Source organism: Castor canadensis, chromosome 6 (assembly GCF_047511655.1).
Source record: "Castor canadensis chromosome 6, mCasCan1.hap1v2, whole genome shotgun sequence".
NCBI classification, from domain to species: Eukaryota; Metazoa; Chordata; class Mammalia; order Rodentia; family Castoridae; genus Castor; species Castor canadensis.
Genome location: NC_133391.1, coordinates 124282166 through 124302940, shown reverse-complemented (window position 1 = coordinate 124302940; position 20775 = coordinate 124282166). Strand labels below are relative to the sequence as shown.

Below are 20775 nucleotides of genomic sequence, written 5' to 3'. Positions count from 1 at the left end.
ATTGATAACATAGTTAGAAATGTGGGCCCGAATAAAAATTCTATATTGGGAAATAAATATATAGGAGTGATAGTTAATATCATGAGATTAAATAAAAATGCCAGTGCACAGAACACAGAAAAATTCTAACAGTTATAAGACAGGAAGAGAAAGAGTAACCAGTAGAGGAGTTGAAAAATCATGGCTACAAAGTACTTGGAAGCCTGATGAGGACAGAATTTCAGGAAGGAAGTAGTTAACATCATTGAATGATACAGAGGCCAAAGAAGAAGAGAACTGAGAGAAGACCATTGAATTTGGGTGATAACAAGCAGTTTAGGTAGAGTGTGCAAGGGATAGATTGCAAGAGATAATTAAGTAGACTGTATATATAAACTATTCTTTCAGGAAAAGAGTCCATTTGTGAAGATTATAATCACTTGATCTGAGCAATGGCCAGGGAAATTTGAACATGTTTGTTGCTGAATGAAAGGATTAGTGAAGTAGGAGTGCTTGCCATTATAAAACGGAGGAGATAATTTCTATAGTAAAGTCCTAAGCATTTGGTATCAAACCTGAGTGCACACTGAAATCATCAGGGGAACTTGTTACAAGGGCAAATCCCCAGGCAATATCTCATATCTAAAATTACCTATTCCCTGGAGCTTTGTGTCCTGTAACAAATTCCGGGGGTGGAAGGTACTTTAACTATGTCCTCAGTTTCTTCCAGGCAATTATGGTGTATTCACAGGGTAAATAAATCAAGAAAATTAAGGGTACTGATGAGAACATTAGTAAAATGGCTGACCATGGCATGTATAATAGATAACAAGCCAACAGAGATTACTACAGGGCTGGTGGAGCATAAACTATAGTTAAAGAGTTGGCTTTGATTATTTTAACAGTAAGTGCAAGTTCAGCAGGAATGAAAAACTAAAAAGGCTAAAAAGATAGTAGATGTTTTATCAGAGAGGGTAGTTCCAGAATTCAGGATCTTAAAGTCCAAGCTATTTATCTGATATGGGAAAAAAGGTCAAAAGAATTAAGTTATATATATATAAGACCTGCCAGTTTTGTAAATCTAATACAGGATAGCGAGTGGTGAAAAGGGATGGGATTTAGGATCAACAAGAAGCAGTAAAGCTTGGATCAGTAGGGAACTATCTAAACTTAAGATTCCACTAAACCTGGGCTTGGATAACTTTGGAGACCATTTCCAAAGTGGGATACCTACTTGAATTTGCATTCTACTCTGAGTATCAAGTGTATTTTTCACTGACAACACAGTGGATGTTTCACATTCAAAGATATATCAATATATCATGCATAGCTTTGACTATTTAAAGTGACCCTAAAGGTTTGTTTTAGTCAGCTTTTTGTTACTATAATGAAATATCTAAGGCCATTTAACTTTATTTTTAAAAGAGGTTTATTCAGCTCACAGTTTTGGTTACTAAAAGGCAAAACAGTTTAGTAGGCTCTGACAACTGCCCCCCCCCACACACTGACAACAACCTCTGGCTATGTCACCTCAAGGCAGATGGCAATGATGGAGCATGTGTAAAGGGGGGAAGTTGTATCTTCTTTTTAATGGTACAGGGAGTTGAATTCAGGGTCTTGGCACTTGCTGGGCACATGCTCTACCACTTGAGCCACACCCCCAGCCCTGATAGATTCCATCTTGAAACAGGAAGCCAGAAAGAGAGAGTGAGGTACCACAATCCCTTCCAAAGGCACACCCCAAGTACCTTCCACTAAGCACCACCTATTAAAGAGGTTCTATCACTTCCCAGTACCACCCACTTCCCAGGACCAGCCCTCTATCACATGAACCTTGATGGGTAGCTCTTAAACCATGTCCAAACAATAGCAGGATTCATAACATGAGTAGTTAATAATTTTTCCAAGAAAATGAATTTGAACCTCCTACCTAAAACTCTTGCAGGAACAAGTCACTTAGCTATTGACTTGTATGGAAATTAGCATTTATACCTCAGTTTGCCTTTAACACATGATACAACATGCTAATCACCTGAGCACCTTGGTCTGCCAGGTTTCAGGAATTATATGCCAAATTGTTACATTAGATAAGTTAAAAACTGGAGTTGGAATAAACAAATGAGTTTTAAATTTTTTAGCAGTATACCTAGCATATAATAATTGCTTAATAAGTGCAATTATTTGTGTCAGTTCAGGAATTCAACAAATTTTGAAGCCAAATTGTCTTGTATATATCAAGGTATAGTAAATAGTGCTTACATTAAAATTTTCATTTTGACTCAAGATTCCCGTAGTTATTAATTGAAATGGGAGTATTAACTTTGTTAGTGATTAGGGAAGCAGTGGGCCATTTACTACTTAGCTTCTTGTGTTTGATCTACTTGAAAGAGAAAATACTTTATAGCAACTCATACTATTATTGTGAAAAACTGCATCTTTTTAAAATATCCTTTAAGTATGTATCAACACCATAAGTAAATGTACATAGAAACAAAATGAATTACATTATTCACTTTGGTTTTGTTTAGATTTAGTGTACCTAAAAACCAACAGTTTTGATTTTTGCTTTACAGTGAAGAGCTCAGAAAAGAAGCAAGACAATTAAAGCGGGAACTCTTAGCTGCAAAACAAAAAAAAGCAGAAAATGTAGCTAAAGCAGAAAAAAGAACTGAAGGTAAGAGCTTTTAGCAGACTTCTGGTGTCTCCTGCTACTCCTCTTTTTTCCATACTCCTCCTCCTTTCCAGCTTTCCTCCTTTTTCTTTTCCATTCCTTCTTGTCTCTTCTCTCCTTCTTGAGGTTTTTGTTTGGCTTTTGGTTTTGGTTTTGGTTTTGGTTTTTCCCATACTTAGTTTGGACAGCTAGCCAGTAAAATAAGTTTTTTCTGGGCAATAAATCTGATGCAAAGATGATCCTAGTTATTGCTCTTAAGTAGATTTAAGGAGAGCTAATGGGTATGTAAACCAGTCAAAACTTAATTTTGTCATAGCACATAACTGGAGTAAAAGTAAAAAACAATAAAGTGTTCATTTTTATTATATACTCTTCAAAATATTTAAGAAAAGCATTCAGGATCTATGCTCAGGACTGGTATGAACATTTGTTTGTTGATTTGAACAGTATTAAATACATAGTCTAGTTTTTCATTTGTGTTTTTATTCTATGTTAAGACATAGAAAATCTAAAATACTGATAAAACTGATCAAATAATGACTTGCTATTTATTCAGGTTAATGTGTTCTATTAAAATGTCACTAAGTTAGAATAGCTTTGAAAAAGCTATTTCATTGTCAGCTAAAAATCTCTCATTTACTTTAAAACTTTCTTGACCATAAAGCAGATAATGTTCAATTTCCAAAATTACAGCTTGGAACCCTCAAATCTGTTTCTTTAAAATAATAAATGACACTGTAGATTCATTTTTAAACATGATTAGAAATTTTATTCTGTTGCTTTTAAAATCTGTACTAAATTTCATGTAGCAAATTTGCTTTATGGATGTGTCTTTTATATCCTCATGCTTTTATAAAGCTTGAAGTTTTTTTTGTCTGCTACATTTGTAACAGTCTTTGGTGATATATTTTAAAAAGATGCAGCATAGCTAACCTGAAAGACTATATATTCTGATATACAACAGCAGTGTATTATTTGGATGACTTCTTTTCAGTAGCACAAGTAATACCACATAACTGTTTAAAGACTGTGTTTCTGAGATTATTTATACTGTATCCCCAGTAACTTGTACTTCATAAAGAATTGAAAGCCCCCGAAGAATACATTTGAATAAAACTAATTGCTAAAAAAAACTAACCCATCCATTATGGCACAAATTATAAACTGCATTTAAAAGAAAAGATTAAGCTGGGTACAGTGGCTCACAACTGTAATCCAAGCTACTCGGGAGGCAGAGATCGAAAGGATCATGGTTTGAGGTCAACCAGGCAAAACACTAATGAGACCCCATCTCAGCAAATAAGCTGGATGTCATGACCTACATCTCTAACTACAGTTAGAGACATAGGTAGTTGGACCAAGGTCTGACTCTGAAAAATAACCTAAAAAAGCAAAAATGGCTGGAGAAGTGTCTCAAGTAATAGAGCACTTCCCTAGCAAGCTCAAAACCCTGAGTTCTAACACCAGTAGCACCAAAAAGGAGGGGGAGGGGGGGAAGAGGAATAAACTTATTTATGACTAGATCATATAGGCAAAATATAACCCAGAATATTAATAAGCTGTACTGACAATATGGTGATTTGCAAAAAGCATAGTAATGATTAGTTTTAAATTATACATAATTTTCTAAAGAGATTATTTCTTATAATTAAAGGCATGTTAGGTATATGAAGTTTATCCCATTGAACTAAAAAGATCTTTTACATATTTTATTCATTTTTGAATTAAGTAATAATTCTAAGTACCCCCATGTCTCAAGAACTGTGCTGGAGTAGGCTATGAAGTTGACAACAGATAGATGATCATTACCCCTGTAGTTCAGGATCTAGTAGGAGTTCAAGAAATGCCATAGGTAATTACTGTAATATGCTGGATAGCTACAGAGTATATTAGGCATAAACAGTGTACGTTTACTTATTTGTCTTTGAGATACTAAATCTAATTAGGTAAAGAAAGGTTTGAGTCTTAAAAGATTTATTTCTTAACACAAAAAAGAAGATTCTTTCAGAGCTTATTTTAGTCTCTATGTGAGAATTAACCATGTTAAAATCTTTGTATGGACTAATGGTCTGAAGGCCATCAGTCATTTTCAATTTCTTTCTTAGGGAATGGTGCTAACAACTTGATTATCTGGTTTTCCAAGTTCAAACAGACTAGAGAATAATAATAATAATAATATAACAGTGAGTATACTCTAAAAGGATGAATTTTATGATATATGCAATATATGTCAATAATTTTAAGCAAAGGAATGAATTAGCAAAACAAGCCAATTGAGTAATATTGATCACTTGATCAGACTTCCTTAGTCCCCTGATCTGTAAGTGTTCCTTACTTAGTCTTTCCTTATCTTTCATGACCTTGACACTTTGAAGAGTCCTGGTTAGATATTTTGTAGATGTCTGTCAGTTTGATTTTCATGATTTCTCATTAGAAAAATCTAATGATTTCTCAATCGTTAGATTGAGGTTATGCATTTTCTGGCAAAATGTCCACAGAAATGGTATTCCTCGTCACTGCATTGTGTTAGCAGTAACACCATGTCTGTTTTCTTGTTACTGGTGATATTACCTTGATCACTTACTTGGTCAAAATGGTGTCTGCTACATTGCTACACTATACAGTTACTCTTTCTACTTCTGAGAGCTAGAAGTATTTGAAAGCAGACACCTAAGATTATACAAATATCCTGTTTCTGTTCAAGCAATTCACCACTAATTTTAGCATCCATTGGAACACAGATCTTACCTTTCATTGACAGTTGTTTACTTTGGTGTTCTGATGGTGACATTCTGTCTCCCTGATTCCTATTAATTTTATTACTTGGAATTCTTCTGTAAGAAAAAGCTGTCTCAGATGGAGAGTATAGTTCAGTGGTAGAGTGTTTACTTAGCTTGCAAGAAGCCTTGTTCAAGCCCCAGCACTGAAAGAAGAAAGAAAGAAAAGAAAGAGCTCTTTCTTCTATTATTTATTTATTTCAAGATGAGCTTGTGAGTCTTCATATTATTCTATGTATGATAATCTCAAACTGTAATTCATTTTGTTCAATTTTTCCAGCTTTGGCCAAGATAGCTTTCAAAGTGACACCTGTGTCCTTTCAACCTGCCCCCATCATTTGAGCATTTTCTTTCTGGTACCAAAGATTGCTCTTGTATTTTCCTTCTTAGTAAGGAGCTCTGGTTCCTGGCATTCAAGTATTGTCTTTAGAAATCAAGTGCTGAGCACTAAATGGAATGGGTCATTTATTTTAATTCTGATATTTTTAGAGTGCTCTTAAGAGCCATATTATCACTATCTTTTTAGAAGGCTTAATAAAATTCTTTTTTTTAGAGCATATTTTTGAAGAATATTATGGATTACCTATTTCTTGGAATCATATTTCCCCTAAACTTACTTTGATCTCTTCAAGTTGTCAAGTATTAGTGATACAAGGATATTGTTTATTATGAAAGATTTGTGAATTTCAGTAAACACTACCTTATATTTAAAAATGAAATGTTGCTATGCAAATTTTAAATCTAATAGCACTCTTTCCTTGTGAGTATAAATGATACCATGAGTCATCTCACAACATAACATAGAAGGAAAGTAAAATTTTAAACATCTTTCAGTGTGTATCAGAACTTAGCCTGTCTTCACAGGATATTCCAAGGATAGGACTACATGAATTCTGGGAACAGATCCAGAGGTTCTCATGTGTATTTGTATAGTAAGATTCTCACATGAAAAGAAGTTGGAAAGTGTTATTTGACCTTGGCTCTGTAACTTTATGCATCAGTTGAGCTGAATATTCTCATGAACATATTCAAGAACAATTTCTCGATTGGGCTACGTGGCTATATAATCTGCCTTTTATAAAGCATTTTATTTTAGTCCAGGACTAAGTTACCTGAGTATTATAACAATTCTGTATGATTTGGTCTTTCTGAATAAAAAAGCAATTTAATTTGCTAATAAACTTAAAAGCAGATAATCAATATTTTAAACAGCCTTTTGGATAATTTAAGTAGCAAATTGTTTTATAATATAGACCTATCTTCCATATGAATTTCCATCTAATACAAGTGCTTTTATAATGCTGTCACAAACCTATAAGAACATTTTGGAGTATTTCTCTCAAGAAATAAGTAGGGAAGAATTAAAACTCTTACTTGAGTTATCAGCAATGACATTATTTAAGCCATGATCAATCAGTTTTGTTATCATAAATCCAGTGGTAAAATGACTTATGTACCCCTCAGGCTTCTTGTAGGAAGTAAGAAACTAATAAGAAAACTTGTAATGAATTTATATTACTATAAAAAAATAAGAATTTTAAATTCATCAGAAGAAAAATATAGTTATTCCTGGGTGCAATTTGTTCCCTATCCCAATCCTATACGTTGAAATTATAAATTTTAATACCATGTTAGCAGAGTTAAAGCCCATATTCAGTATGGCCATGTGTAAATATGACATAATTAAAATCTCAAACATTCTTTTCATGCTTTTCAAGGTTGCATTTCTGTGACATTCTTTGTTAAAAGGTGTGTGTGTGTGTGTGTGTGTGTGTGTGTGTGTGTGTGTGTGTACATGTACATTCCTAAGTCAAGCTTCCACTATTTTCCTGGTTATATAAATCCACCTGGCAAGTTTTAACACTCTCTGACTATTGCCACTTCACATTAGAGTTTAGTGTATTATGCTTGGATTAAAAGTATTTGAGAAGTATTTAGACAGTCAAGAAAGTCTTATGTCCTGATGCCTGTTATTAAAATATTAATCCAGGTGCTCTAATAGGCATGATACTTTCTGCAGAGATTCTACCATCAGGAGATCTTTGATCAAGGCATTAATATTCCTTTTTATAATCTCTATCCAGTTTCCTGGGCCAAATCAGCCAGATTCATATAGACAATTAAGGACTTTTATCTAATCATAGTTCTACTTTTAAATCTGTTATCTCACACTAGGCAAGTTACTTTAAAATCTGAACCCATCTATTTCTCCATATATAAATTTAAAGATAAGTAGGATATGCTGTTCCTTGTATCACAAGAATGTTACCAGTTAATACATATAAGTATACAATTATAGAAATACAGTTTCATAATTTTGCCGTTTTTATCATCTATTTACTTTGTAAAGGTGTCAGATAATGTATAGGAGAATGTTTCAGTAAATAAAAGAAATTAAATGTTAAGAAGTAAAACCATTAGTACAGTCATATATAATCAATTTTTTGTAATAACATGAAATTTGACTTTGTAAAATTCAGAATTATTACTTTTCTTAGTTGAGTACAGAATCTCCAGTAGGTTTCACAAATAACCCAATTTAGGTAAACAAAGAATGTCATGCTTTAGTTTAGATACCAGCAATTTCAAAAGAGATGTATTGCATTTCTTTAGAGCTTTGGAATTTCTTTAGTCCCACTGTAAATCATTGCAAGCTTGTGTATAGGATTGTGTGGGGGGTAATAAATTTTGAGTAAGATTGATAATTAATTGAAGATAAAACTAGTTTCCTATGTTGGCTTTGTCAGGATCTTTAATAAACTATATAATCCTTTTCATTAAATTATGTTTAAGTCCTTCCCAGGTTTCTTTATGTTTCGCCATATCAAAACCAGTAACAAACTGAACATAGTCACATAGGGATACAAGTTCAGACATATTCTCTAATCAGCCTTAGGGAGATAAAGTGTCAGATCCTCTTTTCAAAGTTCTAAGCAGACAATACCTGCTCTATGACTAGTGCCAGAAATTAGAGAAGGGCAATCTGAGCCTGTAAATCAAGAAAGAATTTTAAAGCTTCTTCATGAAACACATCCCTTGGGTGCTTAGTACCTCTCAAATTACACTGGGCCACTTCCAGTTTCTTTAAACTGTCTTTTTAATACTGGATTAAATCAGACTAGGGACCTTCAGGCTTGATAGGTTGTGAAAGTATATAGTCTTTCACTACTTTTCATGTATCTAATATATAATATTAAACCAGCTTAATCTTGGTTTTATAAGAAACAGAAGCCCTCATGGAGTACTTGCTCTGTATTATACCTAATATCACATAGAGTTGATTCTCATTGAGCAAACTGCTCCTTTGTCCCAAGGCAGTTGACTTTCTTCAGCTACCCTTGGACCATCTTTTTTTTTTTTTTTTTTTTACTTTTTTGGAAGCCAAAAGTATCAGAACTTACTTTTTTTTTTTTACTTTTTTTGGAGGCCAAAAATATCAGAACTTACTTTTCCCAATACTCAACTCCTCATGTATGTGCTAATTTTTACTTTATTTACCTGAAAAAGTGAAAGTGTATTTGTAATTGATTCATAGGAAGCCTTTCAGTCCATCAGTCATTTTCAATTTCTTCTTACTTATGGCATGGTGCTAACAAGTTTATTATCTGGTTTTCTGAGTTCCAACAGATTAAAGAACAATAGAAGTGAGGGAGAGTATACTTTAAAAGGGTGAATTTTATGGTATGTGAAATATATCAACATTTTAAAAAAGAAATCAGCAAAACAAAACACAGGGGTTTTATAAATCAAGAAAGAATTTTAAAGCCTTTTGTAATTATAAAAGTAAAATGTACTCTTTTAAAAGGTGAAAAATTAGGGTGGGACATAGCTCAGTGATAGAGAAGCTTACCCAGCATGCAGAAGGCCTTGGGTTTGATCCCCAGCATTGCAAAAAGAAAAAAAAATGGAAAGTAGTTGTGTACTATATTTTTCACAAAGTCAGAAAAAAGGATTTTTAATGTTTTTGTCATAAAAATGTGATTAATGTTTGAGGAGCTATATATGTATTGATACACAATGTATCAAAACATCACATGGTATATTTTTATGTATAGGTTTTAAAAAGCGGGGAAAGTACACATCATCAACTAGTTCTTTCCAAAACTCCTTAACTTGAGTCTAATCATGAGGAAGTAAATAAATCTCAACTGTGGACTATAACTTGGTCTATACTCTTCAAAAAAAAGTTCATTTGTCACATAAGACACAGAAAATGTAAGGAAAGTCCTCTAGATCAAAGGAAACTGAAGATGTAACAACAAAGTGTAAGGGGTGATCCTACATTGGATATTAGATTTTTTTAATATTAAGACTTTTTTGAGAGGCATCTGGAGAAATTTGAATGAGGATAGTATAGTAAATAATATTATGGTATTGTTAAATTTTTGAGTGTGATACGGTTTTGTGGTTATGCTTACAAGACATTCTGAATTATTTAGGGGTGAAGTATTATGATATGTATAACCTTCTAGATACTTCAGGATGGAAAAAAAAAGAATGAAGACAGCAATAGATCAAGCAAATGTGGCAAAACATTTGCAACTGGTGAAACTAGATGAAGGCATGTGAGTGTCCAACATACTTTTAGCTTTTACATAGGGTTAACATTTTCAAAATAAAAAGGTTGGGAAGGAAATGAGTAAATAAATAAATGTATACATAAACATAAAAAATTAAAAGAGCATATATCCTTTGGGAAAATATCAGAAATGTGGAACAGCATAAAAGACAGATCACCCATAATATTTTTGTTGAAGATAACCATGGGTAATATTGTAACATTTATTTTTTTGGACGTTGTCTTCATGACAGAAATGCACAATTGCATTTTTTGCCCCGATAATGTAATTTTATTATAATTTGTTTGCAACATACTTTTAAAAACCTTTTTTATTAAAATTGACCAATAACTTATAAAGGGTCAGTTTGCTTTATGAGTATTTACTTTTAATTCTCTTAGCATGATGAATGTAAAGACCATACAAATAAAACTGAGAAATAAAAAATAAAATAAAAAACTTCCCACCATTTAAAGCTCCAGAATTTAAGATACGATGGAGCATGGGCAACCAGGGACTCCATCTCTACTGCTGATGAGGATTACCTGTACCTCTCATTTAAAAGGAAAAGTCACTCTAAAAATATCCTCGGCTAACCTTGTAGTGTGCCACCTTTCCTTTCTTAAGTAACCATGACAATTCAGCAAGGAAAGATTAGAATCAGATTATATTTATAGAAGCCAAACTGAAATAATTATAAATTTGCCAACTCTAGAAAGTAAAATGAGCTTGGGGTAGAGCACCTACACCTACCTAGCAAGCACAAGGTCCTGAGTTCAAACCTTGGTACCAAAAACAAAAAAAGATACTCTTCAACTATAAGCTGGAGATAGGGCTCAATTGGGAGAGCACTTGCCTAGCAAGTGAAGCAGGCATGAGTGTCTATGAGTGTGTGTATGCTCACATTAAGACACACTTACTGTTTTGCTTCAGTATTTAGATTCTCTCAAGGTGGAACTAATATCACCATTAATTTTCAATTATAATGAGTGTTCCCATTTGGAAATGGACTTGTTAACGTTTCCAGACTGCTGTCAAGACCTTATTTTAAGTAAGATGTTTTTCTTTTATGTGACATTTTCTGAGGTTTTGCCAAAAATGACATCAAACATATACAGTAACTCACTTGAGTGCTGAGTTCCTTCAACATCTTATGGCACTTGATCAAATTTGAAAAAGATATTCTTTTCACAACTTTATAGTGTAAACCTGTGAATATGTGGCATTGAAATTGACTTTTGGCAGTTTAATCTGTGTGCCATGAGATTGATTTTCTTAAATGATTGATGCAATATGCTGACAGTTTTAAATAGTTATACTTTAAAAATTCTTCACAAAATCTACAGGCAGATGTATAGCTGAACTTTTGAGTATTAGCATTTTTTCACTTAAAAAACAGACTATACATAAATTATATTAATAGCTACAAAAAACAACTTTAAATGCCAGAAAGGACAAAGGAACAATGGAGTTCTCAGAACTAACAAGATGCCCAATATTAGGAAATCATTAAGAAAAGGTTTTTGATATACAAAAATATTTTATATTGTTTTTAGAAAATGGCCACAATAGGATATAAGATTATTTAGGATATTATGCATTTTATTATAATTTCTCTATAGACTGTTTTGGATTTTGTATATTAAATTAAAACCCAGTAAGTGCATAAACTATCTGGATTTTAATTCAATAGACAAACATTAACTATTTTCTATATGCATGTAAAAAAGACTTGGAAAATGAAATTTTAAAAGTGATCCCAGTTATATTAGAATAAAATGTCAAATACATTAGAATAAATATTACACAGATATGAAAGAAAGAAAACTTAAAAGGATAATACTGGCCAGACGCCCGCGCCCAGACAGATTGGGAAGACGTGGACCACAAGGTGAGCTAAGCGGTATGCGGTACTCCCACAGACAACCCTGGGCCAGATCAGCATAGCCCCCTGGACAGACCGACCCCCACCCAGGGAAAAAAGAGAAACTGAGTAATAAGCAATAAGAACAATAAAGACACGTAGCAAAGAGGGTGGGGCGCCCTGAACACAGAAGCGGGGTGAGGTGAATCCCTCACAGAACTGTAAATAAACAAGCCGGGCCGGAGAAGCCAGGAGCGGCAGCACACGTCCAGCAACCAGGAGCGGGAAAGCTTGTGAGAGTGGCAGAGGGAGGAAAACTCCACAGGAGAGGGGGAAGACTCACTTCCCATGTGAGCTTTAAATAAACACAACGGCTGGAAGGAGACGCACCACACACCGAGCAATCAGGAGCAGGAAAGCTTGTAAAAGTGGTGGTGGGAGGAAAACTCCACAGGAGAGGGGGGAAGACTCACTTCCCATGTGAGCTGTAAATAAACACAATGGCCTGAGAAAGCGGGTTGCAGTGTCACCTCCCCCAGTGTGCTAGGAAAGGGGAAAGCTTGTAGCAGTGGCTGTCATGCACAGGAGAACTCTGAGTAAACAAAGCCTGTGGGGCCAGGTGAGTATTAAGCTCACACCTGAGATCTGCATAAATAAAGCCTCCAGCAACAGCAGGCTGACAGCAGCGGGCAGGCAAGCCACAGCCCCAGATAGCCACAGATAGCCATTCACAGAACAGTCTCCAGACTCTTTTTTTTTTTTTTCTTTTCTCTCTCCCTACCTTTGATGAGACAACAACCAAACACACCTGCATGCTGAAAAACTTACTGAAACTGTATTGCATTTGAACTTGGGACACTTTTTGGGTTTTTGTTTTATTTTGTTTTGTGCAGTTTTGGTTTATTTTATTTTTTCCCTTTGATAAGAGAATCACAGAACAACATCTGAGGCACCATCTCCAGGATTGGATGCTAAGGGACAAATACCAAAATTGCATTTGAACTTGGAGATTTTTTTTATTTTTTACTTTTTTTTATGTATATATTTTTTCATTTATTTTTATTTTTTTTTATTTTCAATCATCTCTGTCTCTCTAATGCCTTTTCACCTTACAGTTGAATAGTACCCTGTCTCTCCCTGTTTATATCTTTGAAACTTTTTTGTTTCTTTCTTTGTTTTGTTTTTTTCTACTTGTTTATTTGTTTTTCCCTTTTCCTTTAACTTCTTTGCTTTCCATCTCCTCTCACCCTTCCATTCTAAATATCACTAGTGCTATTATTATAAGCCAGAAAATACTTAATTGCACACAGTACAATGACATAACAACACCAAGGGCAATGACGGGAAGACAGAAAAAACAGGGAAACCAGTTTCCCCACAGCAAAAAATTAGTACAGGAGCCAGAGGGAAATGAAGAAAATAGACACTCAGATCCAGACTACAACAAAATGAAGATAAACTATGCCAAAGAACCCAATGAAGCCCACAAGAATAATCTAAAAGAAGAAATACTACAAGTACTCAGTGAGAATTTTATAGAGATGATACTGGATATGGTCAACCAAAATGTACAGGAGACACTCAAGAAATTCCAAGACAACAAAAATGGAGAATTTGAAAAAGCAAAAGAAGAAATAAAGGAAACCATAGAACCACTGTATAAACACCAAAGTGAAACAAAGAACACGATTAATAAAGAGATAAATGAACTCAGGAAGAATATAGAAAACATTAAAGAGGAAATGACCAGGATATGGAAAACCTCAGAAAAAAGAATGAAACAGAATTGCAAAACAAAACAGAAGGGCAATCCAGCAGAATAGAAGACAGAAACAGAAGACAGAATCTCAGAACTCTAAGATGAAATGGTAATTAAAGGAAAAACTGAAGAACTATTAATTAAACAACTCAAGACCAGTGAGAAGAAAATGCAAGAACTCACCGACTCCATCAAAAGACCAAACCTGAGAATCATGTGCCTCGAAGAAGAAGAAGAAGAGGTGCAAGCAAGGGAATGCATAATATATTCAACAAAATAATAACAGAAAATTTCCCAAATCTAGAGAAAGATAGTCCCATACAGATGCAAGAGACCTCCAGAACACCAAACAGACCAGATCAAAATAGAACTACCCCACAACATATCATCATTAAAACAACAAGTTCAGAAACTAGGGAAAGAATAATGAAGGCTGTAAGAGAGAAAAAACAAATAACGTACAAAGGTAAACCCATCAAAATCACAGCAGACTTCTCAACAGAAGCATTAAAAGCAAGAAGAGCTTGGGGAGAGATCTTCCGGGCACTGAATGAAAATAACTTCAACCCCAGGATACTCTACCCAGCAAAACTATCATTGAAAATAGATGGAGCAATAAAAGTCTTCCATAATAGGAGAAACTAAAACAATATGTGACCACAAAGCCACCACTACTAAAGATTCTTCAAGGGATTCTGCACACAGAAAGTGAAACCCAACATAACCATGAAATGACAGGCAGCACCAAACTACAGGAAAAGAAAAAGCAAGTAAGTAGAGAGTAACCTCAACTTAGGTACACACAATCAAACCTTCAAACAACTAATGACAGGAATCATCACATACCTATCAGTACTAACACTTAATGTTAATGGACTTAATTCACCCGTCAAAGGCACTGTTTGATGAAATGGATTAAAAAGGAAGATCCAACAATTTTTTGCTTACAGGAGCCCCATCTCACCGACAGAAATAAGCATAGGCTTAGGATGAAAGGGTGGAAGAAGATTTACCAAGCCAATGGCTCCTGAAAACAGGCAGGAGTAGCAATACTTACCTCTGACAAAGTAGACTTAAACCTACATTGATCAAATGAGATAAAGGACATTCCATACTAATAAAAGGGGAAATAGACCAAAAGGAAATAACAATTATCAACCTATATGCACCCAATGTCAACACACCAAATTTCATCAAACATACCCTAAAAGACCTAAAAGCATATATTAACTCCAACACAGTGGTTGTGGGAGACTTTAACACCCCATTATCATCAATAGATAGGTCATCCAAACAAAAATCAATAAAGAAATCCAAGATCTAAAATATACAATAGATCAAATGGAGCTACTTGATGTCTACAGAGCATTTCATCCAACTTCTACACAATATACATTCTTCTCAGCAGCCCATGGAACCTTCTCCAAAATAGATCATATCCTAGGGCACAAAGCAAGCCTCAGCAAATATAAGAAAACAGAAATTATACCATGCATACTATCTGATCACAATGCAATAAAACTAGAACTCAACAACAAAAGTAAAGACAAAAAACATGCAAACAGCTGGAAACTGAATAACTCATTGCTTAATGAACAATGGGTCATCGATGAAATAAAAGAGGAAATTAAAAAGTTCCTAGAAGTCAATGAAAATGAAAACACAACCTACCGGAACCTATGGGACACAGCTGAGGCAGTCTTGAGAGGAAAGTTTATAGCCATGAGTGCATATATTAAAAAGATTGAAAGATCCCAAATCAATGACCTAATGATACATCTCAAACTCCTAGAAAAACAAGAACAAGCAAATCCCAAAACAAATAGAAGGAGAGAAATAATAAAAATAAGAGCTGAAATCAACGAAATAGAAACCAAAAAAACCATACAAAGAATTAATGAAACAAAAAGTTGGTTCTTTGAAAAAATAAACAAGATCGATAGACCCCTGGCAAACCTGACTAAAATGAGGAGAGAAAAAACCCAAATTAGTAGAATTAGGAATGCAAAAGGGGAGATAACAACAAACACCATGGAAGTCCAGGAAATCATCAGAGACTACTTTGAGAACCTATATTCAAATAAATTTGAAAATCTAAAAGAAATGGACAGATTTCTAGATACATATGATCATCCAAAACTGAACCAAGAGGAAATTAATCACCTGAATAGACCTATAACACAAAATGAAATTGAAGCAGCAATCAAGAGTCTCCCCAAAAAGAAAAGTCCAGGACCTGATGGATTCTCTGCTGAATTCTATCAGACCTTTAAAGAAGAACTGATACCAACCCTCCTTAAACTGTTCCACGAAATAGAAAGGGAAGGAAAACTGCCAAACACATTTTATGAAGCCAGTATTATACTTATCCCAAAATTAGGCAAAGACACCTCCAAAAAGGAGAACTATAGGCCAATCTCTTTAATGAACATTGATGCAAAAATCTTCAACAAAATAATGGCAAACCGAATTCAGCAACACATCAAAAAGATTATTCACCACGACCAAGTAGGCTTCATCCCAGGGATGCAGGAGTGGTTCAACATATGAAAATCAATAAACATAATAAACCACATTAACAGAAGCAAAGACAAAAACCACTTGATCATCTCAATAGATGCAGAAAAAGCCTTTGATAAGATCCAACATCATTTCATGATAAAAGCTCTAAGAAAACTAGGAATAGAAGGAAAGTTCCTCAACATTATAAAAGCTATATATGACAAACCTACAGCCAGCATTATACTTAACGGAGAAAAACTGAAACCATCCCCTCTAAAATCAGGAACCAGACAAGGATGCCCACTATCTCCACTCCTATTCAACATAGCACTGGAATTCCTAGCCAGAGCAATTAGGCAAGAAGAAGGAATAAAAGGAATACAAATAAGTAAAGAAACTGTCAAAATATCCCTATTTGCAGATGACATGATCCTATACCTTAAAGACCCAAAAAACTCTACTCAGAAACTCCTAGACACCATCAATAGCTATAGCAAGGTAGCAGGATATAAAATCAACATAGAAAAATCATTAGCATTTCTATACACTAATAATGAACAAACTGAGAAAGAATATATGAAAACAATTCCATTTACAATAGCCTCAAAAAAAATCAAATACCTAGGTGTAAACCTAACAAAGGATGTGAATGACCTCTACAGGGAAAACTATAAACTTCTGAAGAAAGATATTGAGGAAGACTATAGAAAGTGGAGAGATCTCCCATGCTCATGAATTGGTAGAATCAACATAGTAAAAATGTCGATATTCCCTAAAGTAATCTACATGTTTAATGCAATTCCCATCAAAATTCCAATGACATTCATTAAAGAGATTGCAAAATCTACCATTAAATTTATATGGAAACAAAAGAGGCCACGAATAGCCAAGGCAATACTCAGTCAAAAGAACAATGCTGGAGGTATCACTCTCCCTGCTGGAGGGGGAGTGGGCAGGGTGGGTTTTAAGGGTGGGGGTGGGGCAGGGGGGAGAAATGACCCAAGCATTGTATGCACATATAAATAGTAAAAAAATTAATTTTAAAAAAAGTGTGGGAATAATTCAATGACTGACAAATATACATGTAAAATAGACTAGGAGCCTGGAAACAGATGTCATTTCAGAGCACTAGAGAACGGTGAGTGTTTCCTGTGATGGTGCTAGAGTTACTGGAGTATTAATTTGAGAAATGAAAAATAGCCCTAAATCACATCAGCTGTAAAAATCAATCCCATTATTGACCCAAGATCTAGTTGTGCTTTGCAAAGCAATCAAACTTACAGAAAACGTTTTAAGAGAAAGTCATTATGACCTTGGTTTAGAGACTTCAGGATTGGGACACAAAAAAAACTAATCACAATGGGAAATTGTTCTAAGTTTTCACTACATTTGAATTAAGAACCTATGTTCATCATGACACCCTGAAGTGAGTGAAGAGGCAAACCATGTCATGGGAGGACAAATTTACAGTATAGCCAGGATATCTAAACAGCCATTATTAATCAATAAAAGGGAAAAATAACCCAGAAAAAAATAGGCAGAAGAGTTCAATAGGTACTTCATAAAGAAAAATATGCAGTCCAATATTTATGAGAAAATATATTCAACTTCATGTGTGTTCAGAAGATGCAAATTGAAGCCAGACCATGCAGCCTCCAAAAACAGCTAAGTAAGATGACTGACAATGTCCATTGTTACTGAGAGTGGAATATTAGGACTCTCATCCTCTGGCATTGGCATTATAAATCTGTACAACCACATTAGAAAACAATAGACATTTTTTGCCAAAGTTAAAAATACACATACTCCATGATCTACTGATTCTACTTTTATGTACGTAATCATCAGAATTGTGGGCATGTGAGCAAGACCATTCAGGCTAGTGTTACTAGTCATAACTAAAACAATAAACAGCACAAATATATATATCAACAGTAGTTGGGTAAAAGTTCTATACTCCTACTAAGGAATACTATTTGCCTATTAAAATGAAAGTACTATAACTCCTCACAGCCATATGGATAAATATTGCAAACATAATATTGAATAAAAGAAGCTAGATAAAAAAGAGTATAAATGACATGATTCCATTTGAATAGTGTACAAAAATTAATAATAAAAAACAGGCAGTTAGTTATAGGTCTTATATTGTTGTTTTTTTAGTATTTCAGAAATCAATATTTCATTGTTCTTTTTAGAAGAATTACTGTTTTTTGCACTCTAGTTTCTTCCTGTTCATTCAAGATATTCATTTAGTTGGTGTTCTTTGCACATGGATGGTGTGAGCTTGTACTGTTTTCTTATCTTTTTGATTTCCAGTTCTGTGTTCTGACTCTTCTCAGCAGCCTTCTTCCATTGACCTCTAACCATTGTCACATGACTCAGACTAATGTCCTCTATATTAGTAATAGCAACTGCTGTTTGATAAACACTTACAGGCACATGTCACACAATTGTTGGGTTAGAAGGATCTGAACATTTGGTTCTCTCCGTTGTAATGACCTGCAACAGGAAAGCCTATGCTCTTTATACTCTCTTTACCTGCTTCTCTCAAGGTTTTTGAAGGCCTCATTCTTATTTATTCTCACTGATTGAGAAAGAGCAGAGCTCAAGTACACTTTTGTATACCTTTGGCTGTCCCTTTTATACAAAGTCAAAATAACCCAACTGAAATACAACCACTAAAGACTTTCTGTTTCAACAATGAAATTGTATTTTATAAGGTAATTTTACAGGATTTTCCATGTTAGCTTAACTATTTTCAAAGAATTTACTAAAGAATCCAAGATATAAAATCAGAATGCTATAATTTCTTTTGGTGGCAGATAACATTACAGGATCTCAGTTTTTAAAAGCCAGTGTGGTGTCATGGTTAAGAGCACAGCCTCTGAAATCAGAATAATCTTAAATTTGAGTCGGCTTTTTCCATCTTAGGCATATGTGATCTTGGAGAAATTATGTAATATATCTGTGTATTTCTTAAGGTTTCTTGGCCACAACCAACTACAGTTTAAGCCACAGGATGGAATACTTATGTAACTCACCAAATAGAACTGAACAGTCAAGCTTCTGGAGGGGCAGGAAGATCAAGGGCAATTCCAGGTCCATTGAGGCAGGACCTCTTGTAGTCTTCCTAGATTCTATCATCAAACAGTTCACCATAGCTTCTTTCCAGCCTGCTTGAGTGCTTAGCACCCAGGAGACAGATATTGATTGATTGATTGATTGATTGATTATGGGTCACTCTGTTATTTGGAACAGTATCTATTATCAAAAGGAGTAAAAAGCTGGATGTGGTATATACTCTTCTAATTCCAGCACTCAGAAGCCTAAGGCAGGTGGATCTCTCCAAGGTCAGCCTGGACTACATTGTAAGATCCTGTCTCAAAAAAAAAAAAAAAACAAAGCAAAACAAAACAGGACACAGTAGCTCATGCCTGTAATTATTGCTACTTGGGAGGCTGAGATTGGAAGGATTGTATTTTAAGGCCAACCTGGGCAAAAAATCTCAACCAATGGCTAGGCCTATCATCAAAGCTACACAGGGAAGCACAAATAGGAGGATCATTGTCCAGGCTGGCCCAGCCATAAAGCAAGACCCTATCTCAAAGATAACCACTGCAAAAAGGGCTAGGGGCATCACTGAAGTGGTAGAGCACCTGCCTAGCAAGTGAGTTCAATCCCCAGTACCACCACAAAACAAGGAAGAAAGAAGGAAGAAGAAGAAGGAAGGAGGAGGAGAGAAGAAGGAAGAGGGAGGAGGAAGAGGCAAACCTAGAACACTGGGCCTCTCTTTGCCTCAGTTTACTCACCTATAAAACAGGCATATTTATTTTAAAGTTTAAGTAAGTAAAATACACAGCATCTGAAATACATGCTAACTTTGACTTTGATAGAAATAGTGATAATAGTGGATTTGTCCTAGTCAGAAACTCTTTGTCAGAAGGTGTTCTTCAGGTTCAGGGCCTCATGTGCTAATTTTGGAAAGTTAGTAGACATGTTATTCACCTTTGTACTATGGGTTGGTTAAAGAGATAGGCAAAGTTCCCATGTACCTCTGACAGTTGTGTTCTCATTCCTCCAGAAAACTAGCTCTGTTTTCCCATAATTGTATGATTAAGGCTGAGAGATTAGTGTACAGTGTTTTGTGATGTCCTTGTCTATTTCCTCTACTTCCGTCCATGTTCCCAACTGAGGTGCTACCATCTTCTATAGGCCCTTCCATGTATTTGACTACAGCAGACAAACTGAGGGAGTACAGTCTTTTGGCATTAGTTGGAATATCTTCTTGTCCAAGTAGGGAATCTAGCAGTGTCTCCTTTATATGCATTAATACTTTGACTTCAATTGCTTCAGGAAAAATGAAGCAGAGGCATATTAACCTGATGTGATGGTTAAGTCAACTTGACTGGGCCATTGAGTGCCCAGATACTAGGTCAAACATTATTCTGGATGTGTATGTGCAGGTGTTTTTGGATAAAAGTAACATTTGAATTGGCAGATGGAGTAAAGCAGATTGCTCTCCCTAATGTACAAGGTCCTCAGCCAAGCTATTGAAGGACTGAATAGAAAAAAAAGGCTGACCCTTCTAAAGTAGAAAAAAATTCCTCCTGTCTGATTGCCTTGAACTGGGCCATCAGTTTTTTCACTGCCTTCAGACATGA

General features: G+C 34.8%; 1 protein-coding gene across 4 annotated transcripts in view; it reads left to right on the top strand.

Annotated features, from left to right (window-relative positions):
* The window catches only part of Cwc27 (CWC27 spliceosome associated cyclophilin), a 203475-nt gene that overhangs the window by 113609 nt on the left and 69091 nt on the right, over positions 1-20775 (top strand). For all 4 annotated transcript variants that reach the window (XR_012449160.1, XM_074077406.1, XM_020160397.2 and 1 more), the window contains exon 11: positions 2553-2653. Coding sequence is in view for 3 of the 4 variants with exons in the window: in XM_074077406.1 (XP_073933507.1) it covers positions 2553-2653 (101 nt within the window). In the remaining variant the exon portion in view is untranslated. The remainder of the gene's footprint in view (positions 1-2552; positions 2654-20775) is intronic.